General features: G+C 36.2%; 1 protein-coding gene across 1 annotated transcript in view; it reads right to left on the reverse strand.

Moving 5' to 3' along the window:
* Window positions 1-20,248, reverse strand: part of KIF14 (kinesin family member 14) — a 52,773-nt gene that overhangs the window by 21,036 nt on the left and 11,489 nt on the right. Inside the window, exons 9-19 of the mRNA XM_044267556.1 lie at window positions 19,417-19,533; window positions 18,609-18,724; window positions 17,018-17,190; window positions 15,778-15,925; window positions 15,454-15,517; window positions 12,832-13,016; window positions 9,125-9,227; window positions 8,041-8,201; window positions 5,418-5,565; window positions 4,764-4,916; window positions 2,989-3,115 (exon numbers count right to left, since the gene is read on the reverse strand). Coding sequence (XP_044123491.1) covers window positions 2,989-3,115; window positions 4,764-4,916; window positions 5,418-5,565; window positions 8,041-8,201; window positions 9,125-9,227; window positions 12,832-13,016; window positions 15,454-15,517; window positions 15,778-15,925; window positions 17,018-17,190; window positions 18,609-18,724; window positions 19,417-19,533 — 1,495 coding nt within the window. The remainder of the gene's footprint in view (window positions 1-2,988; window positions 3,116-4,763; window positions 4,917-5,417; window positions 5,566-8,040; window positions 8,202-9,124; window positions 9,228-12,831; window positions 13,017-15,453; window positions 15,518-15,777; window positions 15,926-17,017; window positions 17,191-18,608; window positions 18,725-19,416; window positions 19,534-20,248) is intronic.

Here is a 20,248-nt window from a genome sequence, read left to right on the forward strand (position 1 = left end):
TTAAATAAATAGTTAACTAATACAGAAAGTAAGGGCAATGTTTGAGTAACTTTTCCTCAAGCCTGAACTAAAGTATTCTTCATAGCAAATGATGTCTTTCACCTCTGGAGACACAGAAAAAAACTGAAAGTGATATAGAAAGTTGATACAGAAAGGATTTCGTAAGAGAGGAAATGCCAAAGACAATGCTTCGTCTTCTAATATCTTTAAAGATTCTTTTTCTGATTTATTTATTTATTTTTAAAGGAGTCATCTATCATCCAACCCAATGTGTACATTAAGATACTGGTTCTCAAATTTTTTTTTTTAATTTTTTTGAAGATTATTTATTTATTTATTTCACAGAGAGTGAGATCACAAGCAGGCAGAGAGAGAGAGATAGGGAAGCAGACTCCCTGCTGAGCAGATAGCCTAATGTGGGGCTTGATCCCAGAACCCTAAGATCATGACCTGAGCCAAAGGCAGAGGCTTAACCCACTAAGCCACCCAAGCACCCCTCTGATTTTATTTTTTAATTTATAATTTGTTTAAAGTATTGGGTAAAGCATACTACAGCCTTACTTATATAAAACCACAATCTTTCTTTATTTTGCCTGAAAATTTAAACAAACATAGATTTCAGGATATCAGAACAAAAAAGGGAAATAATGTAGGCCACAATTCCATTTTCCTAATTTAAAATTAAGATTTTATCATATTTTCTTTATCACCCAAACTTCTCACCAATCTTCCATTAGAACACTTTTTTGAAAGGATAAAATTCATTATATGCATGGTAAAAAAGTCAGATATTCATTGCAAGGTCTTGTTTTTAGGCTCTAAGAAGAATAAAAAGATGTATTAGTCAATGTATTCATTTACTTTGCACAACAGATATAACAAGCATTAATAGTTTCAAATGTATTTCAAAATAGAAGCTATAGAAAATATACAACACCATTACCAGGTAATTCTTGCTAAAAAATTGAATCTCAGGGGCACCTGGGTGGCTCAGTGGGTTAAGCCGCTGCCTTCGGCTCAGGTCATGATCTCGGGTCCTGGGATCGAGTCCCGCATCGTGCTCTCTGCTCAGCAGGGAGCCTGCTTCCCTCTCTCTCTCTCTGCCTGCCTCTCCATCTACTTGTGATCTCTCTCTGTCAAATAAATAAATAAAATCTTAAAAAAAAAAAAAATTGAATCTGAACCTGATAGGCCTGAAGAAATAGCCACCATTGTGTAGGGAATATAGGGGCAGAGGAACCTGTTAAGCAACACATAGAGATACAAGAGCAAGATCCAGAATGTAGGAAACTACAGGATAAATAACCTGATTTTTTCAAAAAGCAAATTACAAGGAGAAAGAGACAAGAAAAGCAAATTTATGAGTTAAGAGACTTAAAAAGAGGCACCTGCGTGGCTCAGTCCATTAAGCATCCCACTCTCAGTGTTGGCTCAGGCCATGATCTCATGTGTCATGGATCTGTCACTTTGGGCTCTGCACTCAGCAGGGAGTCTGCTTGGGCATTCTGTCCCTCTGTCCCTCCCACTATTCACATGTGCTCTTGCTCTCTCTCTTTAAAATAAATAAATAAATAAATCTTTTTTTTTTTTTTTTTTTTAAATGGGGGTGCCTTGCTGGCTCAGTAGGTAGAGCATGTGACTCTTGATCTCAGGGTTGTGAGTTCAAGCCCCACTTTTGACGTGGAGACTACTTAATAAAAATGAAAAATAAATGTAAATAAAAGAGACTTGGGGCACCAGGGTGACTTAGCCAGTTAAGCATATCTGACTCTTGATTTTGGCTTGGGTTGTGATCTCAGAGGCCTGAGACTGAGCCATGAGTCAAGCTCTGGTTCAGCTCAGAGTCTGCTTGAGATTCTCTCTCCCTCTGCCCCATCCCCCACACCAGATCACGCATTCTCCCTCTCTCTCTAAAAAAAAAATAAATCTTAAAAAAATAATAAAAATAGAATAAGACTTACAAGGCATATCTACCAAACACAATGTGTGAGGATCATGTTTGTATCTTGATTCAAACAAACAAGATATTAAAAAAAAAATTATGACACAATCCAGGAAATTTGAATGTAGACTAGAAATCTAATGAGTAGAAGAAATTATTATTAATATTTTTAGGTTTGCTAACAATATCATGGTTATGCTTAAAGAGTGACAAAGAAAGAGAGAAGAAAGTCCTTATCTAATGCAGAGATATATAGTGAAATATTTACAAATCAAATGGAATAATGTCTTGGAGTTCTTCACAACGGTCCAGGGAGGCAGGTGGGCTAAGTACAGCCAGAATAAGACCAAACATGTGTTAGAAATTGCTGAAGTTGGATGATAAATATATGAGTCTGTTGTAGCAATCTCTCTACTTTTATAAATTGTTTGAAATTTTCCATAATGAGAAAAAGTCATTGAAAACATGCCATGTTCCATACAGCAATGTAGAAGTATACACAAAAAATAAGATTCAAGTGAAAAAGAAGAGGAAGTACCCAATGCCCAGTCTAGATGTAAGACCTAAAAAATTAGAAAAAGAGACTGCATTTTTAGGAGCACCTGGGTGGCTCAGTCATTAAGCATCTGCCTTTGGCTCAGGTTATGGTCCCTGGGTCTTGGGATCGAGCCCCACATTGGGCTCTCTGCTCAGCAGAAAGCCTGCTTCTCCCTCTCCCACTCCCTCTGCTTGTGTTCCCTCTCTCACTGTCTCTCTCTGTCAAATAAATAAAATCTTAAAAAAAATTTTTTTTAAGAGATTGCACTTTTAAAAACACGTTACACATTAAAGTATCACTTGAAATTTTATTTACTATTTGCTTATGTAACTAAATATTCTAAAAACTAAAAATTCTGCAAATTTATTTAGATCCAAAAAAGCAACATCCAAAATAAATCATTTTTAATATACAAAGACAACCAACTCTAACATTTTAGCAATTACATCATATGAAATAACATACGTAAAACTTTAGAAAATGCCCACTAAAATCATCATATACTCACTTAAAAAAGTTTTATCTCTATTACTTTGATTTTGCTGCAGTATTTGTACTTCTTTAGCAATTTTTTGCTTCTCAGTTTCTAAAGCTTCCAGAATTCTTGCATGGCGGATGCTATGATCTTCTAAAGCCTAATTGATAGTCATTCACATAGACCCATACATGAAAATACACAAAGAGAGAAATTATAATTGATAACATAACATAGCATAATTGAATTTCATTTTACGGTATGTTTTATTAAGTATACATGTTTTACAGGTTTTATTAAGCATAAAAGGCCTTTAAAAAGTGATTTATAAAATATCTGTATAAAATTTGACTCCATAACAAAATCATTAGAATTTTTTATGACATAAATTAATCTTATTCTTCCCATTGATAGGAAGTAAAAAACCTTTTGGGGAAAAAAAAGAAAAGAAAAAACTGCTCAGAAGAGCCCACATTCAAGAACATTTGATGACCAAATAAAGTTAAATTTAAAAGATACAACAAAAACCTTATTTGCCACAAATACTTTATAACAGCCCATTAATAATTACTGTTTTCAAGATTTAAACAGTTTTTTTTTTTTTTCTTTTTCTAAAATTCTCAGGTGGTTCACTAGCTACTTTGTGTCCTAGAATTGACTAGTCACACATTATCACTGTATTATAGTATCAGAACTTTTGGGTTACTAGAGGTATTTTCTTCTACCAACACTCTCACTATATAACTTGGAAAAAAGAAAAAGAAAATTGCTCCTTCAAGGACAAATTTTGAGGTTAAGATGTAAGGAATCAAAGCAGAGATGGAAAACCATGCTGCTCAAACTTTAGTATTTGTCAAAATTCCACGCAACACTTGTTAGACTAGATCTGGGCCTCACCTCTAGAGTTTCTAATTATAGGAGTTCTGGGGTCTACGACACATTTCTAACAGTAATGCTGATGTTGCTGGACTAAAGACCGTATTTTAACAACCACTAACATAAGGAGAAGGAATACTCCAAATGGTTAATAAAAAGGGAACTCAAGATATTAAAATACTGACAGTCTGGTTTTATACCGCAGTCTTCAGAACTTGCTTAATATGAGTCAGCCCTGAAGATGTCTCTGGCCTCACTGAGATGATAAAAGCTTCAGGGCCTGAGCTCATATGACTGGGGTTATGAACGCCCTCCTGTGAGTTCTCTTAGGAGTCACTCAGGCAAGTAGACTGCTGGTCACACTTTCCATGGATGGACAATGCTTCATCTGACATGAGGATACAATCCAGTGTAAGAGCTGTGCCTTTCTTCCTTCTACACATTGAACCCTAGCACTATTTCATTCATTTACATTATTTGGGCTGATGGATCACAGGACAATTGTGGAGGCATAAAAAGGGAAAGCTGTATGGAACCAGCTCAAAATAAGAGCTCTGTGTCTTTCAAAATGTTTGTGTGATGATGTGTGAGCAGAGCTGTGAGCATTACCAGGTTGTAAGCTTTCAGGCAAGAAGAGCCCTTTTCATTAAAAAAAAAAAAAAAAAAAAGAAGCGGGGCTCCATAGCTCAGGGGTTAGAGCACTGGTCTCGTTAAAAAAAAAAAAAAAAGAAAATCAAACAAAATGATCTCAACCCCCCACCCCCCCAAAAGAGAAAAAAAAAAAAAGAAGAAAAAGTAGAGCCCTTCTCATCAGGAGACCCAGATTCAGCCATCTCCTCTTAGGTACCATGAGTTCATTTAAAAAAAAAAAAAAAAAAAAATTTTCCAGCTGTCGCTCAGAACAGAGCCAACTACTTACAAAATGAAATTACCTGCTTTGCAGCCAAAGTCTCCATTTCTAATCGCTTTTTATTGACATAGATTTCCTGCTCAAGTTGTTGTTTTGCCTTTTCTAATTCCTCAATTTTGTCATTAGCCTTCTGGTTATTTATTTCCTGCATTTTCTTCCTTTGAGCCTCTTCCTTCTTTAAAGAACAATAAAAAAAAGTAATGGGCAAAAACACATAATGTTTTTTCAAAAACAATATAAAAATGTACAAGAGTCCATTTCTTTAATCAATGTATAAGAAATTGACTCATCAATAGAAAAGTTGCCCTGTAGTTTTTCTCTCTCATTCAGCTTGATTAATCTAACCTAAAATAAGTATCACCAGTCAAACCTTCTAGAGCACTCTCCTCTAAAATGGGCTGTGGGAATGCAAGATGACCAAGAAACCAGAGAGAGAGCCATGGGCTCAAGTAGGTAGAAGATAGAAGCTTCTCTATTTTTCTTCTTCCAACAGCTATTTGTCTACTGCTAACTTGCTTCCTGAAGTAAAATTAAAGAAGGCTGAGACCCACTTGGCTTTGACTCTCTAGTCTTTGATATTCCTTCAGTTTCCTTCTAGGGATATACTCAATTTTATAGGCAATATATCACTTAGGGTACACAAGCAGAGAAAGAAAAAAACAGTTCTGCCTTTTACCAGTTCTGCTTCCAATGCTTTTATTTTGCTTTCATATGCAGCTTTTTGAGAAGAAAGCTCTTGTTGAGCCATTTTTTTTGCAATTTGGATTCCTTGCATCATTTCTTCCTTTGCTCTCAATTGTGCCTCTTTTATTTCTGCTTCAAGTCTACAAAGTAGCAAAACAGTCACAGGACACATAGTCAAGAATCCTTTATATACCATAGTAGTTCTTAATCATATTAAAATGTTTTCTTTAAACAAAAATTTCAAACTCATCATTTAAATTTCTGACACTCTGTCAACAGTGTTCTTAAATTTTTATTGCTTTTAGAATGCCTTATGCAAAACAATATGAAAGGATGAAAATTTGTTTATTTCTTAGTTACCATAGCATTTAAGTAAATATATTTTTCTTATCTTTTTTTTTTAAGATTTTATCCATCTGAGATAGAGTGAGAGAAAGAGCACAAGCATGGCAGAAGGGCAGAGAGAGAGGGAGAAGCGGGTTCCCTGAGGAGCAGGGAGCCCAACGAGGGGCTTGATCCCAGGACCCAGAGACCATGAACTGAGCCAAAGGCAGACACTTAACCTAATGAGTCACCCAGGTGTCCCTGTATTTTCTAATCTTAAAGAAAATAAGTTATATAAAAATATGATGTCATAGTGAACGGTGAAGTAAACATTATAGTTGACATTAGTAAACATATAGTTGACATTGTAGTAAACAATATAGTTGACATTATAGAAAACACAAAATAAAGGTTTTTTGTTTTGTTTTGTTATGTTTTTGAGAGAGAGTGAGAGAACACACGCACGCATGCGCACAATGTGGTAGCGGCTGAGGGAGAGAGTGAGAGAAAATGTCAAGCGGACTCCGACTGAGCCGGAGTCCAACACGGGGCTCAGTCTCATAACCCTGAGGTCATAACCTGAGCTAAAATCAAGAGTTGGATACTTAACCAATTAAGCCACCCAGATGCCCCCCAAATAAGGGTATTTTATGATTAACAATAATTAGAGCAAAAATTATATTTCATATATCAATAACTTTTAATTCACGTTTAGGTCACAGGTTAGGGAAAACATTGAAATAATTCTAAAAATGTTATGAGAGCTAATAAAATAGGTTGTATATTTTCAACCATCTATAATAATTTGACATTTGGTAAGTTAAAACATTAAATTAGCTTTGTCATCTTTCAATATACAAGGGAAAAGCATCAAGGAGTATAAAAAACTGAAAGCTGCTTTCTTCTCAATAAAATCAATGCTCTAGAGGCACCTGAGTGGCTCAGTCAGTTAAGCATGACTTTGGCTCAGATCACGATCCCAGGGTCCTGGAATGGAACCCCACGCCAGGCTCCCTGTTCAGTGGGGAGCCTGCTTCTCCTTCTTGCTTGTTTTCTCTCTTGCTGTCTCTGTCTCTCTCTCTCTCAAATAAATAAAAAAATCCTTAAAAAAAATAAAATCAATGCTTTAGCAACTACATTGTATAGAAATTTCCATTCTCAATTTCACTGAAAAAAGAATTATCAAAAGAAGGAAGGCTAACGGTAACCAGGGCCTGGCGGGTAGGATAACAAGAACAGGGATTATGGGGAGTCACAGCTGAATGGCAACAGAGTTTCAGTTTGGGAAGATAAAAAAGTTCTGGAGATGAATAGTTTGATGGTTGTACACACTGTCAATATACTTAACATCCTTGAGATGTATATTTTAAAATGGTTAAAATAGTGAATTTTATGTTACAGATATTGTACCACAATTTTTTTTTAAAAAACACCAGAAGCAAGTTCAGAATTTTTAAAAGATAAAATAGGATTAGCCCAATCCATACTAGTTATTCTGATTCCTCATCCCTTCATCCTCTTTGGTCGTCAAGTGTGGTTGGTTCTTTCTCCATAATACTCTCTCCGACCTAACCACGCTGTGCTTCTACTTCAACAATCTCTGACTGGCATTTGCAAGCTATACTTGCTCCACCTCTCTTCTGTTCTCCGAACTTGGGTCATGGTGAGCTCAAAAACTGTAATTCTGTCAGGTCTCCTTCTTGTCTGCCTAAAATTTTTAATGATTCTGTATCCTTTAAGATAAAGTCCTAACTCTTTACATATACTTTACCAATTAATTGGTAATGATATTGCTTAAATCAGAAATCCTACAATATTTCATGAGCTAAAAATGGGGCAAAGAAAACAAAAAGTATTCACACCCCTGTTCTGCTGGCTAACTGCTAACAGCTTCTTGGGACTCCATTCCAGGGGATGTCTTCTTGTCCCTTAGAAAACAGTGCTGATTCCTGGTCGGGCCTACGAGTCACCCCTCACTCCGTAAACGGCACATACTGCAGGACTCTGTCATGGCACTCTGGTACAACCACGTGTCAGCCCCACGAGCTGATAAATTCCTCCAGTATAGTAGCTAAATTTCAGTTATTCTTTGTATTCCTAGTATAGTGACAGATACATAATATCTGCTCAATTAATGTCTGCTGAATGAATGAATGTACCAAGAGAAAAGATCACATCACTAGACACTAGCACCCAAAGAATTAACTGGCAGAGACTAGCACGATACAGTTAACTCTTTCTTGTAGACCTCTCTCATATTCTTACTATTTCATATCAACAAGAATACTTACTGTGATCTCTGTGCGATGAGCAACTCATTTTTTGCAAATTCAAAGTCCTTTGGACCCTCGCTTATAAGAGTATCTCTACCAGATGGTCTTTTTCCTTTCTGGACTTCTACTGGATGATTAAATCTAAAATAATGATCACCACCAAGAATCACCCGATCACCCTAAAGCACACAAAAAATGTACTACTTGAGGTGAGTCTGAATCAAAAACTTTCATGGGACAAATAATTAAGCTCAGTAATTCAATATAGTCTAATATCAGTAATAATAAACATTAAAAATCATAGAAACTAACATTTATTAAATATTTTCTATATGCCAATCACTGTGTTAAACACTATATATACGTGATCTCATTTATATCTCACAACAACCCAGTGAGATAACACTATTATCTAGATTTTAGGAATGAGGAAGTTAAAGAGCACAGAGCTTGATAATAAAAATAGGCATTCACTGAGCATACAATTTGCAGACATTGTGTTAAGAACTATAGACAGATTATTTTATTTAATCCTCCCCTCCCCCGAAAGGTAGGATATGTATGAAGTGACCAACAGTCTTGGTTTGCCTGTAACAGACTCATTTTTGCCTGTCCTCCCAATGTAATTTTTTTCAAGTTTTATTTATTTACGTAATCTCTACACCCAGCATGGGGCTCAAACTCAAGACCCTAAGATCAAGAGTTGCATGTTTTTCCAACTGAGCCAGCCAGGTGCCCTTCTCCCAATATAATTATTACAAATGCTCTCAACAGTATCCTGACTTCAGTGATATACAATCACCCTAATTAAATAACTTTTTTCAAAAGTCACATAACGAGGATGCTTTTCGAGCTCTTTACTGGACACATAATGGTGCTGTCAGTGGTCAGCTCTTCAGGTACTAGTTTACAGTGACATACCTTTTGTCTTTGCATGAATGAAGGTAATTAATGAATTAATAGAAAAGAGAATTTTACAACTGTAAAGTCTTTAATCTAGTTCACTACCTTATCTTACAGGGGAGAAAATTGAGATTCACATAAATTAAACAACTTGCCCAAAGTCAAACAATTTGTTAGATTTTAGCACTGGCTAACTTACATGATGTAATACTGTGGATTCCAAAATGTGTTTTCCATTTATATATGTCTTTGCTTCTCCAACTGGGATGATACTCACTATTCCATCAAAATTTTTTATAGTACTGTTAAGATAAGAAGTACATTGTTATAATTACAGCATAGATGAAAAAGAAAAAGGCAATACAAGATAATCCTGCTGGGATTATTCCCTTGCTGTTAAGATTCATATCAATTTGTGACAAAAATAACTTAAAATTCTTTTATTTTCCTCCAACTACATTTTGAAGTTTTGGCAAAAAAAGCCTGAGCAATTCCAAACCATCAGTGGTGGGAAGGATTTTCATTGTATGTAATTTAACTATAACTACTTAAAAAAAAAAAAAAACAACCAACCTTCTCCTCAAAAATAAAGTAAAATGAAATGAATTCAAGGAAAAAACATTAGAATATTGACAATGGTTACCTATGAATGAAACACTTTTAAGTGTTTTATTTTTTAATTTCTGGTTTTATGTATGAGTTTTAAAGATGAAGAGAAAAACATTTTCCTCTCATGAAAAGCAGGGTTATACAGAAGAAGGAAAAGCATGGAGATAAAAACACACTCCTTAGTCGTCTAATTAGCTAGACCCTGACACTATGAAAATCAGCTATAAATGCTACATATTCCTTAAAAGAAATTCCATATTCTTTTTATTTCAAGAATAGGAAAGACACTCCACCATTCATCTTTAGATTAACTTAACAGAGAGAGAAAAAGCTACAGAAAAAGCTGAGTCCCAACCCAAAACCTCTAGCTGTTGATTAGGCTCCAAGATCTATAATTAAAGAGTAACGGTTCAGTTGTAGCACCTAGAGAAAACAATCTGGAAAGAATAGCTCACCCCTTGCCAGTATGTCCCTCCCACCAGTCTAGTGTTTTAACCAGGTAAAGGTTTCAACAGGATCTACTTGTTCCGATTCCTTCTCTCTCCTAGCTCTATCAAAACTCCTTGGTCTGGCATTCTGAAACCTCCACAATCTGGCTTCACCACCAACATTCTTTATCCATGACTATTTCCTTGTGAGAACAACATCTTACTCTTAATTCAGTACCTTGAATTTGCCTTGACATCAGCTTCTCTCTTTTGAGTGTTTTCTCCAACATAGGAAGAATGTTATCTCTCTCATCCTTCAATGCCCAACTTGAATGCTGGAAGCTTATCTTTTTGGCTCAAGCTAGAGGTGAGTTTTACTTCTAAGCATTAAGAATGCAAGTCCTGTGGCTCTGGGTGACTCAGTAGTTAAGTGTCTGCCTTCTGCTCAGGTCATGATCCCAGCGTCCTGGGATCGAGCCCCAAGTCAGGCTCCCTGCTCAGCCTGCTCTTCTCCTCTGCCTCTGCTTCCCCTACTTGTGCTCTCTCTTTCTGTCAAATAAATAAATAAAACCTTAAAAAAAATGAATAAAATCTTTAAAAAATAGAATGCCAAGTCCCATGTAACATTAATATACATTGATAGGTACTGAAGTTCTTTTCTTCATTAAGCCCCCATGTGCCAGATAGGTCCCGGCAATGAAGACAGACATGAAACCAAGGCTCACGAAGTTCATGGTGTAGTGAGTAAGACAATAGTGATGAGTGTACTAAAAGGGGAAAAACAGAGTGCCAGGCAAGTAGGGGACTTCCTACTCCCCTACTGGACTCCTAACACTTTGGGATTATGTCACGTATCTTTGACACTGGTGTAAATAATACTACAAATTTGTTATAGAAAACTGTTAACTAATAGAACAAAAGGACCTGAAGAAGAAAGAGATATACATACCAGATATAAAGACATTATAAAGCTCAAATAATTAAGACTACAGAGTACTAGTGAGAAGAAAAATTTCTTTTGGGAAATTTTTTGTATGAACAATTCAGATCACAAAAGAAGCTATTTAATATATGATATTAGCAGAATTACTTATTCACATGAGAAATAAATGAATTCAGACCCCTATTTCACACCAAACAAAAAATTCCAGACTACTTAAAAGCTCAAGTATGAAAACAAAACTTTAAAACATCTAGAAGAAAAGTTAAAAGAACATCTCTATGACCTCAGTGCAGAAAGGATTTCTTAAAAAAGACCACAACTGTTGTAATGGAAAAGGACTCATGCTACATACTACAATAAAACAAAGAGCTTCAATCCATCATAAGGCACTAAAAGAGAGTGAAAAGATAAGCCACACATTGGAAAAAGATTCTTACAATACATAAAACAAAGAGCTGGCAATCAGAATATATAGAGATCTCTTACACATTACTAAGAAAAGCCAAGTAATCCAACTGAAACATGGATAAAATACATGAACAGTCAAGTCCTAGAAAAGCAAACTAAAATAACCAATAAATACATGAAGAGATTATTCATCAAAGAAATGCAAAATGAATCTGCAATGAGATACCATATCATGTTCTCTAGACTGGCATAAATTAAAGTCTGCTAGTACCAAGTTTTGACAAGGATATGGAGTAATAGATACTCTCAATGCCAGTGGAAGTAAAAATTCATAATCATTTTGGAAAACAATGTGAAATTACTAAGTAAAGTTGAATAAGAACATATCCTACAATCTAATATCTAAGGTAGTTTTAGATATAATTTAAGAGTGTTTCCTAGGGGCACCTGGGTGGCTCAGTGGGTTAAGCCTCTGCCTTCGGCTCAGGTCATGATCTCAGGTCCTGGGATTGAGCCCCACATGGGGCTCTCTGCTCAGCAGGGAGCCTGCTTCCTCCTCTCTCTCTGCCTGCCTCTCTGCCTACTTATGTTCTCTGTCAAATAAATAAACAAAATCTTTAAAAAAAAAAGTGTTTCCCAAGCTTTAAAAAGTATTATTGTTTATATATTGTTAATAATAAATACATTGTTATAGCATAATTAGAAAATCATAATATTTACATAGCAGATTGGGATAAACAGAAAGGCTGTGTCTTTCTAGTCTGGTAGGTTAGGCCTCCTAAGTTCTTATGGCTAAAACTTAAGGACTCATATCTCAGTTTATCATCTGGGAAACTCACTCCAGAGAAACTCTTCACATTTGTACCAAGAGATATGTATAAGAATATGCATAGCAATATTATGATACCAAAAAATTAAAAACAACCCACATATCTATCAACAAAAGAGAAAGATAGTAATAGTATAAAAGGTAGATAAATGTACACAATAAGATACTTCACAGCAGGGGTGCCTAGGTGGCTCAGTGGGTTAAGCCTCTGCCTTCGGCTCAGGTCATGATCCCAGGGTCTTAGGATCGAGCCCCACATCAGGCTCTCTGCTTAGCAGGGAGCCTGCTTCCTCCTCTCTCTCTATCTCCTTCTGCCTGCCTCTCTGCCTACTTGTGATCTCTGTCAAATAAATAAGTAAAATCTTTAAAAAAAAAATTTCTAGAGTATTTGCAAAAAAAGTTGTGACATTTAAAAAATAAAATAAAATAAATGATCCCTCAACCAACAGATCAGATACACCAAAACAGAAATACCATTACACTATACCTCATATTGATAGTAATTAACCTATCTTCCTTACAAGACACTCAGAATGTCTGCTTTTCCTGGCTACAAGATGCATTTGAAAAATTACACCAAAGAATCAGTACAAATGAATGCCTCATGTGAAGGAAACCATACACATCAAGATATGGAAGCCTACTAAAATAATGAACAGGAGCCTTTTTTTTCTAGAAGAATAACATACCAATGATCATCAGCAATCAGTACCCCAGATAACTGAATGTCATGGCTTGAGTTTGGTTTATACTTTCCCACTGTTGTTGTTCCTTCTTTTATCATATATAACAGCATCTCTGATAGTTGAGGATCTTCGTTGAGATTGACGAGGTTTGGCAAATGGTTGTCCATTTGAAATGTAATTCCTGCTTTCTAGTGGAAGTCAGAAAATAAATTAACATTAACAAAAGGCAGCAAATTACTAAATCCATCTAAAATAAGTGGTCTATGTTAAACATTAATATTGCTGTACGTGAAGTCTCAGTAAAGATTTCTTAGAATCTCTCTTTCATGGTTCCCCCGTGACTGTTACCATCACACATCTTAGACTTTCAGAGTTATGTTGGCCTTTTTTTGACCTTCGCCATGCTGAGCCCTCTCCTGCATCAATCTGTCACCCTCAAATGTGCCTTTTCTTACTGACTGATTGTCTTTAGAATGGATCAGTTCCTTTTGTTGCATCTTTGCTGTCCTCACCTTAGTTCAGATCCTTATTGCCTCATACTTGAACTACTGCAGCAGTTGCCTGATTGCCCTGTCAACAATTTCTCTTGTTTTCAGTTCATCTTACATCCTATGCTAAATCAATTCTCCTGAAAGGGTATTCTCAAAATGTCAACACCCCAGTCAAACATTCTCAATCACTTCCCACTTCCTACAAGATAAAAGTCAAATTACTTAGCCTGAAAATCAATAAACTAACCATAACATATCCTTCCCATTTTATCTCCTTATGACCACATACAAACTGCTGCTCCAATAAAACTGATCCACACACCTTCTTCTGAGCATACCTTCAACTTTTGTACCTTTACTCTCATACAATTTTCCTTTCCTAGAATGCACTCTTCCTTTTTTCTACCTAACAAAATCTTACCCAGGCTTCAAAGCCAAATTTTCAAAACTCAAATCAAGCTTCTTCTATGAAGCTGGACTCACCTTCCCCAGGAATATTCTCCCCTTCCTCCCAATTCTTACAGTTCTTTGCCTACCAGTCATTTGAAATATTTTCTTTACGGCCAATACCTTTGCCCTTGACCCATACTCTCCAATCTCTTTTAGAACCTCATTCCATTAAGGAGTTTTGATTCCTATAAAAAAGTTCAGGTGTCTTCCCTCCTTTAAAGAAACAAAACCAAAATGAACAAACAAAACTTCTCCAGGATCTCACAGCCCCTTTCTCTGACTTCTCACTCAAGGTTTTCAGTGTTTACCTGTATGGCCCTATCTCCTTAGTCACTCCTCAACCCACTGTCATCTGGCTTCTTTCACTACTACAGTGACTTCATGATTTTACAGTGCAATGCACCCATCTCAGAAACCTGGGCATCATTCTTGACTTTTCCATTTTTTCAGCATACACACACATCCAAAACACACTCTGAGTCTATGAATTGTACCTCCTTTCTATCTTTTGAACCCAGCTCCTCCACTAGCCATTCCCACTGCCACTGCCTTACTCAAGCTCTCACCACTTCTTACCTTCACCATGGTAACAGACTCCTAGATGAATAACCTTCCCAGCCAGCATGAGTCTTTCCTCCCTCAAATCCACCATTACCAGAAGACCCTATTTAAAACAGAAGTCTGCTCATGTCACTTCCTTTCCATTCAAACACTTCAGTGGCTCCCAGTCACCTAAATTCAAGTTCCTCGCTCTGTCATGATCTGAATCTTGCATTACTCTCTAGTCCAATCTCTGTCACCAGCATTAATATACAAGTTCTGAATTCTGTGGACATCCAAGCTATGTTGTCCTTCCATGCTTCTGAACATGGGATTCCTTGCTTAGAAATCTTGACTTTGCGGGGCACCTGGGTGGCTCAGTGGGTTAAGCCTCTGCCTTCGGCTCAGGTCATGGTCTCAGGTCCTGGGATCAAGGCCTGCATCAGGCTCTCTGCTCAGCGGGGAACCTGCTTCCCCTTCTCTGCCTTCTGCTATGCCTACTTCTGATCTCTCTGTCAAATAAATATGATCTTTAAAAACATAAAAAATTTAAAAAAAAAGAAATCTTGACTTTGGTAGCCTAACAAAATCTTGCTTAGTTGTCCTTTTCTCTTTGAAGTCCTACTTAACAACCATCCTCATCAAAGTTAATTACTCCCTCCTGTCTCCTGCTTCTCTTCCTTTTACATGCTTTTCATTGCCTTAGGTTGAACCGTATAACACTGCCGGTGTTCATTTCTTACCTAAAAAATGGCAGTATCATATGGTTCAACCTAGTCAGATCACACTGCCTTTCAGTCACCTATTTACATTGTAAATCTTCCTTTAAATTACATGCTGTTTGAGGGCCAAAACTACATATTATTCACCTTGGCCTCCCCCAGGCCTGGCACAGAAAAAAACATTTAATATTTGTTGAACCGAAGTGAGCAGAATTAGATGGTTTGTTTATATTTTAATTTTCCAACATAATTATGGGCTCTAAGTATATCAGAGTCTTGATCTCAGCACTTTCTTATACTATTTCTCTTTATGGTATTGCTTGCCATATAGAGTCCGTATGCAATGAATATTTGAGAAATTCCATTTCCATATTTATGTCATCTTCATTTAATTTTCAAATCAGTTTAGAAAGTTGAAATACCTGTAATGCCTTTGTTTCTTGAAGTTTTCTTCTTTCAGCTTGTTCAAATTTTTCTTTCCATGCTCTTTCCAAAGACAAACAGAATAATACAGTTAAAAATATCCAGATGCATAAGATTGAGAATTAAAGATAATAAATAAAGATTAGGAAACTACTTAGGAATATTTAAAATATGATGGTCTGGGGATGGACTCCTCTATTCATACAGAGAGTATGAAAACAGAGCCACAGATCCTTCCTAAAGTCCTCCCTCTCCACCAATCCCAGCACCACCCATCCAATGATTTTAGGTAACACACAGACATCTAAAATATTGATGTCCACCTTTGCATTTCTGCTATGTCTCTCTCCTGTTGGTGCAGTTTCATTCTTAAGGATGTTATTTCTTGCCGGCATAGCCTATATCGTTCAGGGTCAATATTTCGACTGTTCCTTTGAGCAGCTTTTAGCTTTTCAATTTCTGCTTTCAATTCTAAATATGTAAAAAGGTGCACGATTAATAACATTTGATATATAATCATTACCACAGTAGGATTAATCCTCCAATTTTCTTATTTCAAGTTTTAAATATTACTAAATAAAATAGAATATTTACGGAAATCAATTTTATTTTACTTACATTACGTATACATTTCTACTTAGCCTTAACCTGAAAAAGTGCTCTCATCTTAATGAATTTCCCCCCTTATAAGTAGTATGGCCATATCATGTATGGTCCAAAGAGGGACACTTTTGAGAAGCACATTGTTAATCACACTAATGCAGGAGACGTGAACCAGGATTGTCCCAAGGCAAACCTTACTCATAAAGACATGTTGGATAAAAATCAAAGATTTTTCAAGCTGGAGTTCAGAATACTTATTTTTAATGAATGTAGCCCTATTTGTGAAAGAGGGAATCCAAAAGGGAGACAATGGACCATGGTAACAGTAAATTCATTCTTCTCTGGTCTGCTCCTCTGAAGTAACCATTCATCCTCTGCAGCTCAAAAGGGCCAAAGGACAAAGGACTATGAAAAGATGGTAGCTCCACATAAGCAAAGAGAAAACTGCACAAACCAAGGTTCCATGCAGGTACTCAAGTTCATCCTAAGCAGGATTCCCAAGGGATACAAAAAAGTAGCACTGAGCATGAATGAAATTAGGCCTATGCTAGAAACTCAAGCCTTTAGATCACTATCCTTTAGATCAATGAACTAAGCAAGAGTAGAGCTGATAAACAGAATGCAATGGAGGAAAGGTTGTAGGAGGAAAAGTAATAAATCACAGTATTATTCTGCTGCACACATCTATGACTCAGTCTGTAAGATTATTTTTCTATGTTCGCTCTTTCCCCTTTACCCACTCTCTATTTTCTTTTTCTGCCTGTTTTCCCCTTCCTAATTCTATTTCCCATCGTCCTTCCACCTCTCTTCCACCATCATTGTAGAATGAGGTCTTGCATCTATTATAAGTAGGTATGAAAGAAAAATCTTTAATTTTCTTAAATTGCATATTTTCATGACTGAAACAATATTTGAGATTTAGCTGTTATAAAATAATTAAATGTTTAGAGAAATCTTCACCTCTAATTAACTTAGCATTCATATCTTCATTTACTTTGGCAATATTGACTATCATACGGGCTTGGCTGGCATATCTCAGTGTGCTTAAAGTTTCTTCAATGTTGTTGGCAGCGGGACTGACAGTAGCGATCATTGCAGTTTTTGAATTTCCACCCAAACTTTCTTTTAACAGCCTTCAAGGAAAATAAGTCATAATTAGACTTTGTTTCTACGACCTAATAGCAGTACTTATGTAGAAAGAACAAAACAAACTAATAGCATATATAATATAGTATTATATTTTTCACTCATATACCATTCAGGACTTTTATTTGTTTATTTTTAAAGTAACCTCTACACCCAATGTGGGGCTTAAACTCACGATCCTGAGATCAGGAGTCACATGCTCTATGGACTGAGCCCACCATGAGCACCACCATTCAGAACTTTTGTGGTATTTGTAGTTATTTTTAGATCTAATGAACATTGTTTTCTCTTATACTTTTTATATTGCTTCATGAAACAGTAACTGGGGAAAAGATTTAAATTATGGTTAACCATCAAATATTTAGTGAGATACCACTTCCCACTTCCCAGACTAGACTGTGAGCTATACTTCAGGAGAGAAAGTATGTGTGTTGGACATCTCTGTATTTCCAATGCTGCCACAACCTTTAGGAACAAGTGTTCAATAAATACTGAAAATGATGAATGGGCATATAAACAAAATTGTTGTTTTCTACTATATGCAAAAGCCTTCTTATAGAGGAAAAAAGATAGTATGAGACTAAATCACTTTTCTTTATTAATGCAGAATGAATTTCACTATTCTTAGTTTCCAAAAGGCACCAAAAAAAAATAATAATCAGATTTTCCCTTAAATGTTTTCAGGTGACAACTACATTCCTATAAACCAATTATAAAGACACACAGTGGTCTAGGGGCCTGGGTGACCCAGTCAGTTAACCATCGACTCTTGATTTGGCTCTGGTCATGATCTCAGGGTCCTGAGATCAAGCCCTGCATCGGGGCTGTCAAGTAGAGAGGCAGCCCTTATCAGAGTTATATATCAATGCTTATCACAATTGGATATTAAATCTATACAGATGCAATTTGAATGTAATGTATCTCATTAATGAAAACATACTCATTAACAAAATGTTTATTGAACACTTAAATGCTAGTCAGTGGGTACCACACAAAACGGTTTCACTTTTTACACACAGCAATATGTTTGGTGGTATCATATATGCTCATACATGAAGCACTAAAAACAGTGAGGGTAGTACCAGCTGCTTATACTAATACAGCACATACTACGTGTTAACAGTTTTGTAGTAATTATTTAATCTTCACTATAACCTTACAAGGGAGATATTGTTATTATACTCATTTTACAGGTGGAGAAACAGACTAGAACATTAAATGATTTGCCTGAAGTTGCAGAGCTTATAGGATGCAGAACCAAGATTCAATCCGCATAGTCTGGTCTTAGGAGTCACACGGCTAACCACTTCTCGGTCCCAAGGCTACATGAAGTCAGTCTATCATTCTTTTCCCCAGAGTGTTCGCTATGTTTTATACAATTCTTTGTATTTCCAAAGATACTTGCCATGTAAGAACAGATTCGCGATAAGGAATAAATACTCTCTTTCGGTTTGCTTGTTCAGAAAGAGCTGATATGACCTTTCCCAGCACGAGCAAAGACTTATTAATACTCCCACCTTCCTGTGTATGAGAAAAAACATCTAATTTAAAATAACTGCTCAGCAATCCATTCATTTCACAAAATACATTCCTTCCCTCATATAATTACCAAGTCAATATTTTCTTCCATAAACTACCAACTTCCTTACAACTCAAAATTTACTAATTTTCTTTGAAAAGCAAACACGACCACAAAAGTAAAGATCTCTCTTTAAACCACAGCAGTGTCGTCTATAAACTGCAGATAGACAGTTTTTGTTTTTGTTTGTTGTTGTTAAGTATATTTAGTTTGCAAACTCCTACAAATAATGCCCTGGGGAATTAAAAGTTAATTAAGTTTCATTAAAATGAGAAAAGCCGCTTATATATATATATATATATTTTTTTTTTTTAAAGATTTTATTTATTTATCAGAGGGGGGGGGAGAGAGCAAGCACAGGCAGGCAGAGGCAGAGGGAGAAGGAGGCTCCCTGATGAGCAAGGAGCCCGATGTGGGACTCGATCCCAGGACGCTGGGATCATGACCTGAGCCGAAGGCAGCTGCTTAACCAACTGAGCCACCCAGGCGTCCCCGCTTATATATTTTTTAAAGATTGTATTTATTCGAGTAATCTCTACACCCAGCGTCAGTTTGAGCTCACAACCTCAAGAACAAGAGTCATATGCTCCACTGACTGAGCCAGCCAGGTGCCCCAGAAAAGCCTCATATTTACCTTCAGTCGATCTCCGCTAGTTTGAGCTGTGGAGCAGCGCTCACTGCCCGCCAGATCTATCAGGTTTATCCGACTCGTTATTCTGTGATCATGTTCTTCCCCTTCCACAGATTCCGTCTGTAGCAAAAAGACATTAAAATAATAGGTCATAAGTTCTTCCATGACTTGCTATCAATGTAAGTCTTGAAATGGAAGGTTAGACAAGATTACAAACCGCTCATTTATTTTTGAAACTGTCCCCTCACAAAAGTGTGATCATTAATAACTTATAATAAACATTCAAGAATACATGGAGCAATGCTTGCATTATGCCAAAATAAATGACTTTAAAGAGATAAAAACTCACAACTACCCAATTATATTGACAAAACAACCATAAACAGAGCAAAAGCTTAATGTACAAAGGTGTTATTTTATCACAGCATGAAAAAAGCAAGGTGTTTATTTATTTATTTAAATAATCTCTCCACCCAACCCAGGACTTGAACTCATGACCCCAAGATCAAGAATCACATGCTCTTATGACTGAGCCAGCCAGGCATCCCAAAGGAGCAAAGCACTTAAAAGCAACATAAATGTCCAACAGCAGAGAAACTGGAATCGTTTATGGAATATTATATAGCTATGAAAAATGATAGTTGATAAAGAATTTTAATGGCATAAAATTATTGAAGATTTTGTAAATTTGTTTAAGAGTGATTGTAAAACAACTAAAATATTATATATTAAAATACTGAGAGGGGCTTTATTTGAATAGTGGAACCTACGGCTGAATTTTTAAAAATCTCTGACTTTCTGATACATTTTTCCAAATACTGTACAAATACCATGT

The sequence above is a fragment of the Neovison vison genome, chromosome 10, assembly GCF_020171115.1.
Source record: "Neovison vison isolate M4711 chromosome 10, ASM_NN_V1, whole genome shotgun sequence".
NCBI classification, from domain to species: domain Eukaryota; kingdom Metazoa; phylum Chordata; class Mammalia; order Carnivora; family Mustelidae; genus Neogale; species Neogale vison.